Source organism: Lactuca saligna, chromosome 1 (assembly GCF_052625555.1).
Source record: "Lactuca saligna cultivar CGN05327 chromosome 1, ASM5262555v1, whole genome shotgun sequence".
Taxonomy (NCBI): Eukaryota; Viridiplantae; Streptophyta; class Magnoliopsida; order Asterales; family Asteraceae; genus Lactuca; species Lactuca saligna.
In genome coordinates this window covers 60,743,395-60,757,311 of record NC_136417.1, presented here as the reverse complement: position 1 = coordinate 60,757,311, position 13,917 = coordinate 60,743,395, and the positions used below count along the sequence as shown (strand labels likewise).

The 13,917-nt window shown below is 36.2% G+C and overlaps 1 protein-coding gene across 1 annotated transcript; it reads left to right on the top strand.

Moving 5' to 3' along the window:
• Positions 1–267: 267 nt before the first annotated feature.
• LOC145037398 (putative serine/threonine-protein kinase PBL18) lies at positions 268–2,632 on the top strand. The gene is made up of 6 exons (XM_078986051.1): positions 268–443; positions 661–986; positions 1,095–1,230; positions 1,376–1,512; positions 1,619–1,742; positions 2,094–2,632. The coding sequence occupies exons 1-6, from the start codon at positions 383–385 to the stop codon at positions 2,489–2,491; spliced, it is 1,182 nt and encodes a 393-aa protein (XP_078842177.1). The 5' UTR covers positions 268–382; the 3' UTR covers positions 2,492–2,632.
• The last annotated feature ends 11,285 nt before the right edge of the window (positions 2,633–13,917 follow it).

Sequence of the window (13,917 nt, the reverse complement as noted above, 5' to 3'; positions counted from 1 at the left end):
CATTTCTCACGGCCTTAATAATTCCCTACAAGTATAAATCCGAGTTCTGACCCAACTGACCAGGCCTTTATTACTCTCGAACGTCAAAGACTCAAAAGTATACGCTTTTGAAAAATCAAAAGCCAGATTTCATCATCCAAAGCAAAACGGGTTTCCTCTTCGGGTTTACTATTCACTGTTTGGGTTTCGCACGAAGGTTCCATACATCAATCAGTATCACATGATGCCAATTTCTTACCCTTGACTAAATTAATTCAAACAGCAGACCAGAATTATCAACCCCACTCCTCATACGCCATCAATATATTAATCCATTCCATCTCTTCTTTCCTTGACCACCCCCAATTTCAATTTGCAGAACACCACCACTCTCAATTCTCAAATGGGTATTTGTGTCGGAAAGCCAGCCAATGTTGCTCATGCGTCTTCTGGTCAATTTCTTGGTATGTATAATTACAGTAGTAATACTCTTTCTTCTTCCGCTTAATGCTTCGATTGTGATTCCACTTGATAATCGCAATTAGGGTTTTAATTGTGTGATTCCAAGCTTTCTCAGTTCTAATATCTTCGTTTCAACTACGAATTCCATTATTTTTAAGTTTGTGTGATTCCGTGATTTCTCAATTTTGATTTTGCTAACTTGTAGCTTATTTATTGTAGACGATATGATCAATAACAAGGTAAAATCGAGCTCAAAAGATTCCAAGAATCAGACAAAAACAGTCACCTTCAACAAAGTTTCAAAAGCACCCAGAGACCAAAATCTCCCTATCCCCATTAACCTCAAAGCCTTTAGCTTGCATGATCTGAAAACCGCCACCAAAAACTTCCGACCAGATAGCCTTCTGGGTGAGGGCGGTTTTGGTCAAGTTTTTAAAGGGTGGATCGACGAGACCACCTTTGCTCCGGCCAAACCTGGCACCGGATTAGTGGTGGCTGTGAAAATACTCAAGGCTGATAGCCGGCAAGGTCACCGGGAATGGCTTGTAAGTGATAATCTTTCAAATTTCTTTCGTATTTTTTTTTTTTTTTTTGTCTTTTTTCAAGAAGTCAAACTTATACAGCGAATTTTGTTTTATTTTGTTGATTTGCAGACTGAGCTTGAGTATATGGGAAGGCTTCATCATAAAAATCTGGTCAAACTCATTGGGTATTGTGAAGAATGTGAAAACCGGCTTCTTGTGTATGAGTACATGCCTAAAGGATGCTTAGATAACCACTTGTTTAAAAGTGCGTCTCACTTTTAATCACTTTTAAAAAGCTTGTCTTAATTATTATTTTGTGGGTCCATAATATAAAAAAAAAAATTAGGACCCACAAATTGTTACAAAATTTCAATACGAATTATTGAAATTATTGTATTCTTTCTTTACAGAAAGTGTGCAACCGATGCCGTGGGCCACACGGATGCGGATTGCCATTGATGTAGCAGAAGGGTTAGCTTTCTTGCATAGTAAAGTACCCTGTATCATTTATCGAGATCTCAAGGCTTCTAATATACTCCTAGATACGGTATTATTCATAAAAAAAATTATCCAGATTTTGTTTTAATTTAGAAAAGTGAAGATATTTTACATTATCTATGTGTTTACTAATGATTTTTTTGTTGAATTTTTAGGAGTTCAATGCGAAGCTTTCGGATTTTGGTTTAGCTAGGAATGGTCCTGTAGGTGACAATACACATGTTTCAACTAGGGTTGTTGGAACAAATGGTTATGCTGCACCTGAATATATTGCAACAGGTATGTTTGATTCATTGGATTGGGTATATAATAAAAGTAGTTCAGTAGCTACACATCAAAAAAAAAAAAAAAAGTCTAGTGGCTAATTCGATAAAGGAAAACATTGCAGTGGCTAAATCGATAAAAATGATGTGTTTTTCTGTATTTTACCCTAATATTAAAAACCTTGAAACAAGTTTCTTTAAACAGTAAAAAATAGTATAATCGTTTAACCACCGGCTAAATCAATAAAACGATGAAAGGTGTTTTTTCGTATTTTATCCTACAATAAAAATTCATTGAAAAAAAATTCTACAAGTTCATTTAATCTTCCTCACACGTTTCCTAATAGCGATTTAATTGTTTTTTTAGGGCACTTGACTCAAAAAAACGACGTGTATAGTTTTGGTGTGGTTTTATTAGAACTACTATCAGGAAGACGAGCCATAGCCGAAGAAAGAGCCGGTGGAGTCGAAGAGACATTAGTCGAATGGGTTAAACCGTTTCTAAGTGACACCAAACGGGTCCTAAGAATTATGGACACACGGTTAGGTGGTCAATATTCAAAAAAGGGTGCACAAGCCGTGGCTGCACTCGCATCAAAATGTCTTCATAATGATCATAGGTTTAGACCACCTATGGCTGAAGTTCTTGCTTCTTTACAAAAGATTCAAAATGTTCAAAAAGAGGTTGTTAGGGTTTCGCCTTGTAGGGAAGAAGGAAAGTTAGGGGGTTTGAAAGAGATGAGTGGAGCTATGAACTCGAGATAGAATGGTGTAGTTTTTTGTTTGTTAGAAAATGGTAGATATATGTATCGATAGATAGAAAGTTTATCGCATGGTGTACGACTTTTTATGGATGATGTAATGGTTGAAACAAGTCGTTTTAATAAACAAGATACTTGTTTATCATCGAAGTGTTGTTTGCTTTCGATTATTTGATACGTTTGATTGATTAAATTACTCGTGATTTAATCTAGTAATCGAAATAAATTTATGTATTACATAAGTTCCCCGACATAATTTTTAATCATTAACATTTTGTCCAAAGATCCAAATACATTTTGATCAGAACGAACCAAGAAATAGACATTTATTCTTGGATCTATGGAATTTCGAATCCTTTTATGCTTTCAATCTACCTAAAAGGTATTTGGAACAAGCATTTTGTTATAATACAACTTAGTAAATGGTTTGGATGTTTGTTTGTCTTGTAGCTTATCATTGCTCAATCATACTTGACTATGATGCGAATAATGCATTTGTTTCATGTAAAGGTCTAAAGGCACTCTTTTAGGTCATCTTTGTTGGATGACAGTTTGGAAGAAGCACAAATAGACACAAGAAATATAATATGCAACCATAAGATCAACAATATTTACATATTGTAGACATCGGAAGAATTGCACACAACCTACTAAAAAAAAAAAGAGTTTGAGATGGTGTCCCGTTGGGTTATTAGTATTGAATGGTTTAGAAACCTTTATAATTCACTAAGACCTTAATCAATGACTTCTTTTTGTGATGCCTCGAAAAAAATATATTGTAAATAAACTAATGAACAAAAGTCTTTTAATCTTTTGATCTTTCTCTCACACTTTACATAAAGATAGAATCCGTCACCAATTTCAACAAATATTGTAAACTTATGAACAAAAGTCTTACCTTAGACTAACAAAAGGACCCACGTCATGAGGCTATATTCCAACACGCACACCACCTATGAATTAACAAGGCTGAGATATTTCTTTCGTTTGTGATGCGTCGAAAAACTGGAACTAAAAAACATATCACGTCACTTTCTTGTCATTCTTTTTTATTGAAAAAGTCATGCGAAAACAATTGGGCAGCAGCCTCATCGTTGCCCCCTTGATCTTAATTAGCTTATCACCTGTGATCGTTGGAGGAGATATATGGCAATCCTCCCTTTTACCTCATGTCGTCTTTTACCAGGTTTGTTTTTGGGAAAATGACTTATATGGGTTATTATGTTTCAAAATCGTTCAAAAAACATCATTTAAGTTTGTTTAAAAAATACCATCAAAGTAAAGTCTTTGTACAAAAAACACCTATATTCAAATTTCACCTTATAATAACCGACAATTACCGGTAAAAAATAATTAAAGGAAAAAAAAATAAGGAAATGACTCAGAAGGATAACTATGTTTCAAAATTGTTCAAAAATAATCATCCAAATTTGATTTGTTCAAAAAACACAATCCAAACAAGTTTTTGTACAAAAAAACACCTATAAACTATATGTATTGTTTAAATACTATCCGTCGGTAACGGACTCTTATATGTTAAATAATGATTTGGCCTAACTATTATGGCATGACATAATAATTAGTGACAAAACATTAATTGATATATTCCTCCCAGTGTTGTAAAACTTGCTGAGTTGGTCAATTACTCCTCCGAGTACTCACTACTCGGCCTCTTACCGAGGCAAGTTACGAAATCCTGAGTACTCCCCGATCGACCCCTTATTGAACTAATCAGTGTTGTAAAATCCAGTCAACTCAGTGATTAATATTTATAATATACTTAATGATTTATTATTTAACACACAAACATGTGATTATTACTACATATATATATATATATATATATATATATATATATATATATATATATATATATATATATATATATATCTTAAATTTTTTGTAATTGTTCATGAAGTGAGACCATTATGTATTCTATAGTTTTTGTGTATTCACATGTACCTAATTTTGTTATATATTTCAATGAACTTAAGATTTTAACTTATGATTTTGACATATATAAGTTCCCTAAAAATATTTCTACATGAATTATCGAATCTAAGTACTACCCGAGTACTCCTGAGTATTCGCTACTCGGTAGTCGGCCGAACAGGTACCGAGTAACGAGTTCTACAACCTTGATTCCTCCTTTATAAATTAATTTAGAGCTTCTTTATGAGCGAATGGCTTCTTCTCCTCTGATTGCTCTTCTTCTTCTAAACTGATGATCTCCAACTCAATCTCATCCATTTAAAGACACATAATCAAATCGTAGAGGGAGTTTCAAAATAACATCAAAGTAAAAACAAAATCATAAAAGCAGAATCTCCAGTGGATGCGAGACAATTAAGCTAGACTTTTTTCATTGGAACCAGAAGTGTCTGAAACATTTAAACATAAAATCGTAAGCACAAAGCTTAGTGAGTTCCCCAAATATCGCATATCATACATAACATACAAAATGTGTGAATGTTGTGGTCCTCCCACAGTCTTACAATCACTCACTGTTGCAGTCCTCCTATAGTCTTCATTGCTATCGTCCTCCCATAGTCTTCCGTACGACTGTCATGGTCCTCCCATGGTCTTTCATATAGGTGTCATGGTATTGTCATGGTCTTTCATACAAATGTCATGGTCCTCGCATGGTCTTCCATGCTAAAGTCACAAAGATAGTTTAACAACCTACATAGTATAGTAAGAAGACTTACCTCACAAACGTAGTCGATAGCTAATCAGATGACACAATCAAGAAGCAGGTGATACACACCTCCTAACCAATCATACAAAAGAAACTCTTAGTTTACCTTCTAAAACTAGCCATTTGACTAAAAGTCAAATCAGGTCAAAACTCAACGGTCAAAGTCAACTCTAGCTATCCTCCACATTGTGGCAGGCATGTCACCATGTTGTGAAAGAGTCCAGTCCAAATAAACATGATTTCTATCTTTGCGACATCGTGACACCTAACTTGTCACGTTGTGGCAACTGGCCGAAGACAACTTATTTCCTTTAGCTCTTGATTGGTTAAGTCCTTTTCTCAAACTTTACATAAGGCTTTTATGAACCCTATTGGACTATAAAAATCCAAAATTTATGGACATACACGATCCATGCATGTCCTTTATCCATCTAGGTCAAAACATTAAAAAAGTGACTTAAAACTCATACATGGGATCAAAACTCTACCAAACTTCAGATCTAAAAAATATAACCACAAAGGGACCTCAAGGGTCCATAAAGTTGCCAACTTTATGGAATCCCTCCACTCAAAGTCTCCTAATCATGGAGAAAGTACATGAAAAGCCTAGAATTAAAAGCATGGTACATAAAGATTTGAACTTGAGGACTTACAATAGTCCAGAATATATGCAATTAAGATGGTGAGCAGGAGATTTGCTTGATGGACCAATGCACTAAGACACATTCTTCTTATTCTTCTTCAAGACACCAAAAACACCAAAATGAGCCAAGAACTTAAGGAGGGAGGCTAAGGGTTAACAAAAGTTCTTTGGAGATAATGGAGGCTGAGAATGGAGGAAACTCTATCCATCACTCCCTTTAAATAGGGGCCTAAGCCCAAAATTAGGGTTTACACAATCTCTCGCCTCCACGTTGTGACCAACATTTTGTCACATCATGGAGTCACTTAACGAAACACGCGTTTCCTGCAAATTGCCTCGTTGTAGTGATCCCTTCACCACATCGTGGCCGACAAAAACCTTAACTTTTACAAAGTGAAATTTATACATGAATTTGAGTGTTACAACTCTCCCCAACTTGAATCAAACTTCGTCCTTGAAATCCGTCGTTGCAAAAGTTTAGGGTAAATCTCCCTCATCTCCTCCTCAGGTTCCCAAGTTCACTCGGAATCCTTCTGTTGCTGCCATTGCACCTTCACCAATCACCGATCCCACCACCTTGTTGCACATGGTCTATGTCTTTCTGTCCAAAACAACAACTAGTCTCTCCATAAAGTTCAAGCACTCATTAACCTAAATGATCCAATGAAACTACTGTGGAATCATCGGCCAGGCACTTCCATAACTGATAGACATGAAATATACAGTTGATCTGACTAAGCACGATAGGTAGATCCAAACGATATGCAACCTTGTTGTAACGTCCCAAAAATACCGAGTCAAATTTTCATTTTTAAATAAGTCAAAACCATTCATTCATTATCTCAAAGGTGGTCAAAATAAAAGTATTCTCAAAACATCAGAGTAATTCGTAAACACTCAGTGCGGAATAAATCTCCAGTGGATGTAGTGCGATAAAGTCGGGCCCCTTCCTTTTGAAACCAGAAGTAACTAAATATATTTTAATCATAAATTGTAAGCACACAACTTAGTGAGTTCCTCAAAATACCACATACCAAATAAATAGGCCCAAACCAGCATACATAAATAGGTTTAGCCCAACATAATCATGGGACCAGCCTAACATACATGATAATAGGCCCCGCCCAGCATACAAATGGGCCCATACCAACATAAATAATAATGGGCCTAGCCTAACATATAAATGGGCCTAACCCAACATACATAATAATGGGCCAATCCCAACATAAAAATGGGCCTAGCCCAACATAAACAAGCAAGAGCCACAAAATAACTATCACAATCTAATGGGTCGGCATTGGTGCCTTCGACCTATGTGTAACGTGAGAAGACTCACCTCGATCGGTAAATGAATATATCTCACCCACGAACTGCTGGTGCCGAAGTCTCTCCCACTAACATATACTGATATACACAAACCAAACCCTAGTTAACAATTAAGGTAAATACTCCAACTTAACAATTCCAATACCAAGATAAATCCTCGTTTGCGAAAATGACCATTTTGCCCTTCTAGGTCCTCAACCCCTCACAGTTGACCCAAAAGTCAAACTATAACATCCATAAAATTCATAACAATTTAAAACTTTTTCAAACATCCAAAAGCCATTATTTATTACAAAACGTTATCAAAACAGTTTCATATCAAAGAATCCCTGAAATCAAAACCCTATAATGTGAGGAGGTGCACGATCAATCCATCGCATTCCCGCAATCATTAGGGATGGCAATGGGTACGAATATACTGGGTTTCGTGTTCCCCATCCCCATTCCCATCCCCATCGTGGATTAAAAATCTATCCCCATCCCCAATGGGTATCGGGGATCCCCAATGGGTAATCGGGGATTTTTCCCCGTTACAAAGTTTTGAACTGTTATGAAAAATAACTCATAATTATATATTAACAGACAAAACAAAAACTAATAGAACTAATATAAAACACTATAATCACCGAATGTCTTCAAACATGAACAATAACATTCAAGGTTACAAATAAAATCATTTTTTGCAAAAAAAGACATAAAAATTCTTCCCAAAACTATACGTTTGATTGTTAAAAAAACCTTAATTTGTCTACTGAAAATTTGCTTATGCATTATTAAAATTAAAAACATAAGTTATATATATATATATATATATATATATATATATATATATATATATATATATATATATATATATATATATATATAATCGTGTACCCATCGGGCCCGGTTTCGGGTACGGGTATGCGTACCCGACAGGTAGAACCATCCTCATCCCCATCCCCTCATTTTATATTCGGGTAATGCCCATCCCAGTCCCCATCCCTGGTCAACTCGGGGATTTACCCGGTCAACTCGAGTTAGGGTTTTGGGTACCCATCAGGTACAAGTTTTTTACCATCTCTAGCGATCATCCGAAGTATTTGAAATAAAATCCAAAACTGTAAGCTCGAAGCTTAGTGAGTTCCCCCAAAATACCAACGCCATACAAGCAGAACAATATCATAACAATCAACATGCAAATAGAGTATTCAGTATAACTTGACCGCCCTCATCGGGCCTTCATTCTATCTGGCTCACTCTCAGAATCTTCAACATGTCTGGTCCGCCCTCCCGACCTTCAGCCTATCTGGACAGTTCTCCGGGCCTTTGTCCTGACTGGTACTCCCCGATGGGTTTGCAGTCTATCCAGACCACCCTGGGTTTGTTGGCCTAGAGCACGAAGCAAGACCGCCTCAACCCACCCGCAATCACACATTCAACACATAAATATCATATGCTATCTAGCATGCACAAACAATCATACATATCTACAGATTACTAATCATATCATCATCCTATATACCAGGATACCGATCTAACAGATCACTAAACATAACATCATCCTATATACCAGGATACCGATCTAACAGATCACTAAAGATAACATCATCCTATAACCAGGATACAATCCAAAAAAGGGTCGGCATTGGTGCCTTCAACCCTGTTAGTATAGTGAGGAAAACTCACCTCACAAGTAGTGCTGAACAGATAAGGTCGAATCCCAACACATAACTCCAAACTCAACTACCTGTAACCACTATATAACTAATTCCATTAAAATCCCAAATTACCAATATATCCTCAGAAGTCAACTTGGTCAACCATGGTCAAAGTCAACGGTGAAGGTCAATAGTCCATGTTGACCCAACTCATCGAGTGCATTCATCAACTCATCGAGTTCCTTCAGTGTTCAGAAGACTGGGAGAAACCCTAAACTAACTCACCAAGTTATTTCATCAACTCGCCAAGTTCGCTCATCATCCAGAAGACGGGAAACTCGATCCAACTCGCTAAGTTCGCAGAGCAACTCGCTGAGTTCTTCAGTATCCAAAAAGTGGGGAAAACCCTCACCAACTCGTCGATTTTGCTAAGCAACTTGTCGAGTTTTTCCCTATCTTAACATGTTCAGTACTTTCCAGTTGACTCCAAGGCCCTAAACTACAGATCTAGCCTCTTAGGATTAAGATACCACGTAAAGTTGCTAATTTTACGTGCATAGAAGGCATCAAAGGGATTAAAACACCAAAACTAAGCTTAATAAGAGGTTTAGGGCATGAAGGATGGCCAAGACTAGATAAAGTATGCAACTTTATGCTCATGGAGGCCTAGAGGTGTCCAGATTTGAAACCACATCCTCTAGACAAGCTCAAATCCGAGAATGACTCCATTTTGCACCAAAAAATGACCATATACTTTCATAAGAGGAGATCTAAGAAATGGAAAGACAAGGTAAGGACTTTTTACCTCCAAATGGTTGCTAACACAAAGTAGATGTCGGATCTACTACTTCTCCCTTTGCTCCAGCATCTTCAAGCTTCAAAACCCTAGGAGTCGGGATTTTACAACTCTCCCCCACTTGAACTAGACTGTTGGATAAGGTGTCTAAGTCCATAACTACATTTGATATGTACTTGACCTAATTTGGCATGGTCCATTTGGGTTGCATTGCATCGTAACAATTGGATAGACAAAATGAGAAAAAGGACACTTATGATTTGTTAATATATTATAAGCTCTAATATATTAATATGAAATCATATTATTTAATTAGTATTAATCAAGAATTAATTTAGAACTAATTTTGGATCAAAAGAGACTAATTAAATATATGGAGATTGATTTGGTAAATCATTCATTCTTATATAGTGGGCTCATGATCCATGATTCATTAGATTGGTCTAGGACCCATAGGGTACTCCATGGATTCTCCATGGAGGTTAATACCCATGGATCATGGAGGAAATGAAAAGTCATGCACATTAGGGTTTACATGGTGTAACTCTACAGTTGGCACACTATATAAGAGCCCCATGGCAAGCAAAATCGGATGAAGAGACATAACGGTGAGGGCTAGCCGAATTTTGTGCACAAGTGTTCTTCTATCAAGTTATTCCAAGAGTTGTGGTGTTGTGTGAAGCATTTGAGGCATCAAATTTGGGGTGCTAGGCTCACAAGGTCTTAAGGAATCCAAGCTACAAGAAAGGTATGTCATTCTACTAGGTTTGTAATACATATACCCCATAATATGCTAGTAAGGATGAAAACCTTGGAAAATGAAAGTTCGCATCTATAATAGAGAAAACATAGATCTAAGGTTTCTAAGGTTGCATGTACTTCATAGGAGTGTTATAATGCTCAAAACCCATCAGTGGTATCAGAGCCTAGGCTTGTTTTCAATTATACTTGATGTAAACTGCTTAAAAATCGATATTTCTGCTCACTATCCAGTGAACTTGCCGAGTCCAGGGGGGGGGGGACTAGACGAGTCCATGTGAAATCTCATCCAACTCATCGAGTTGGTTCATGCACTCAACGATTCGGAGGCCCTGTGTACAAAATTTCGAGTTTTATGGCTAGAATTGGACTAGGATCATTACCCTAAATTGCTTATGGATTGTTAAACCTGTTTTTGATGTGGTAATGATTGTGCTTATCCAATTTCAATGAAAATTGTCAAAGTTTCAACTTTTATATTAAGTGAATATGATACTTGAAAATTGTTGATTTGAATTATGCATGCTTATGAGTTTATTACATCATAGAAATTACATGCTTGTTGGTGTAATTGTTGATCTAAATGTTTTTTAATGGACTCCATAACTTTTCCTCAACGTATGGAATTCCAAAATTCTTTTCATTAAATTCATTAAAACTCATAAGTTATAGAAATGAAAGGTTTTGAATAGTTTCAAAACTTGCCCTCAAGTTTTGGAATTTGTAAAGTCACTTCAGAAAACTTTAATTCCAAACCCTAGAATTTTATAAGTTTAAAATTCAACCCTTATACTATTATAGTATTATAAGTTAATTATATATATATATATATATATATATATATATATATGTATGTATATATATATATGTATATATATATATATATATATATATATATATATATATATGTATGTATATATATATATGTATATATATATATATATATATATATATATATATATATATATATATATATATGTATGTATGTATAAGATCAAGTCAGTCTTACCGTTATTAGGCCTCATTCACGAAGTTGGTCTATAATGGGGGTATAGGTTGTTGCCTATAAAATGGCAGGTTAATGAGTATCCACTCTCACCCACCGATTTCTTGACTGGTGGAGGGTTGTTAGCCGAACGGGTAGGAAAAATACTATAACTCTCATTAAAAGTATAATGATAAACATAAAGTAACTAAACCTTTTATAAATTCATAATCTTAGATACTTTAGGAAAATGTGAAATTAATGCTAACCCATGAAATTACACTTTGCACCTTTCTAAAGTCGTTAGTGGAGCGTGTGTGGTTAACCGGGATACTAACTTGGATTTAACAAGGATGGAAAATGGTGGCTTAAGATTTATCATAGATCGATGAAGCGTGTGTGGTTAACCGGCACATCGATTAGGTGATAAAATTAAGAGCACCAAGTTAATTTGCATGGCACCCTTTTTGTGATCCTCGGTATCTCGGTCACAAACTTGAAGGGCATAATCGAGATTTAAACATGCCATTAAATTGTTCAATGAATCTCAAAAGATCTAGGAGTTTCAATCTAATTAAAACCTAATAATCTATTTTGTTTTTCATGGTGGAAATTGGTAAATCGTCATTTACCTACCTTCACGTATTTTGTAGCTTGGATTACGGCATCCCTCTTCCAAGTTATAAAATATTGTGTTGGGTCCTAGCCTTAATATTTCATTTGGGTGTCTTATTAAGGATTCTATATCTAATCTAAACTTGTCTTTCTTCCTTTTCAAATGTCTTCCAACAATGCTGCTTCTGGCTCAATCCCTACCAGCTCCTTCTCTCTCATGAACATTTGTGGGAGAGTCATCTTTGATGGGACTAATTTCAATGATTGGATTAGGAAAATAAGGATGGTCACTCATTATGAGGACAAGGAATATGTCCTCGAAAAGGAGCTTAAGGTCATTGATGAGTCGTCTGCTATTCCCAAGGACATTGTTGAGTATACTAGCCATGAGAAGGATGTCACTAAGGTGTCTTGTATCATGTTGGCTACCATGATAGTAGAACTCTAGAAATCCTATGAAGATTTCTACCCTTATGAGATGCACCTTGACGTGATGGAAATATACCATCCAAGTGCTCGTCAGGAAATGTATGAAATCATCACCTCCATGATAACAACAAAAATGAAGGATGGAGAGTCTATCACGGGCCACCTGCAGAAAATGCAAAGATTCGTGGACCGGTTGCTTAAGTTGAATGTTAAATTTGATGAGGAGTTAGCAATAGACATTATTCTATACTCCTTACCCTCTTGTTATGATCAGTTTCGTATGACTTATCATATGAACAAAGAGGAAGTCACGCTTAGCAACCTTTAAGGACTTTTCAGGAGTGCTAAAAGTAGTCTCAACGGTAAGAAGGTTGTTCCAACTCAAACTACCCCCCTGTTATGGTAATCGGGAAAGGTAAAGGGAAAAAGATGAAGATCCCTTCGAAGGGTACCAATGGAAAGTCTCTTGATGGCTCCTCTTCGAGTGGAACCAAAGGTGGTTCTGCTACTCCCTCTTCCAACCCGAAGGATGCACAATGCTTCTACTGTCTGGAAAAGGGGCACTAGAAGCAAAGCTGCCCCAAGTACTTGCAGGATGTTAAGGATAAGAAAGTGAAACCCACCCATGCAGGTATTTACATTATATTGTCTAATAACTCACCACATACTAATTCTTGGGTCCTTGATACAGAGTGTGGAATTCACATTTGTTCTGATTTGCATGGCCTATAAAGAAGCGAGGATGTGGAGCGCGGGAAGATAAACTTGATCATGGGGAATAGGAAAGCTTCACTTGTCACCAAGATTGGAGTTTATTCTTTATTGCTTAGTAGTGGGTTAATATTAGATTTGAATAAATGTTGTTACTCATCTAAAATGGCGAGAAATATTATTTCCTTTCATGGTTTGTACAAATAAGGATTTACTTTTTCATTTAATAATGAATGTGGTGGTATTAATGCTTTTTATAATGGTGTTTTTTTATTTTAAAGCATTACCTTGTAATGGTGTATATGAAACTGTGTCGGTTGTAGACAACTTAGGAAATAATGTATTGCATATTGATTCTTCCATAGTTTGGATAAGGCATCCTTGTGGCATTGTCATCTTGGACATGTCAACAAGAAACATATAGGCCAACTCCAAAAGGCTGGAGTCTTGGAGTCATTTGACTTAAATTCAAATGATAGTTGCGAAACTTGTTTACTTGGAAAAATGACTAAGTCACCCTTCACTGGTACTTGTGCTAGGGGTGAAGGTTTGTTGGACCTCATACACACATATGTGTGTGGACCTTTCAGAACTGCCACAAGGGATGCTAACCGCTTCTATGCGACTTTTACTGATGATTACTGTAGATATGGTTATGTCTACTTAATCAAGCATAAGTCAAAAAGATTTGAGAAATTCAAAGAGTTTAAACAATAAGTAGAGAACCAGTTGGGCAGAACGATAAAGATGCTCCGATCCGATTGGGGTGGTGGGTATGTTAGTATCGAGTTCCTTGACTATCTTAAGGAATGTGGAATTGTTTCACAA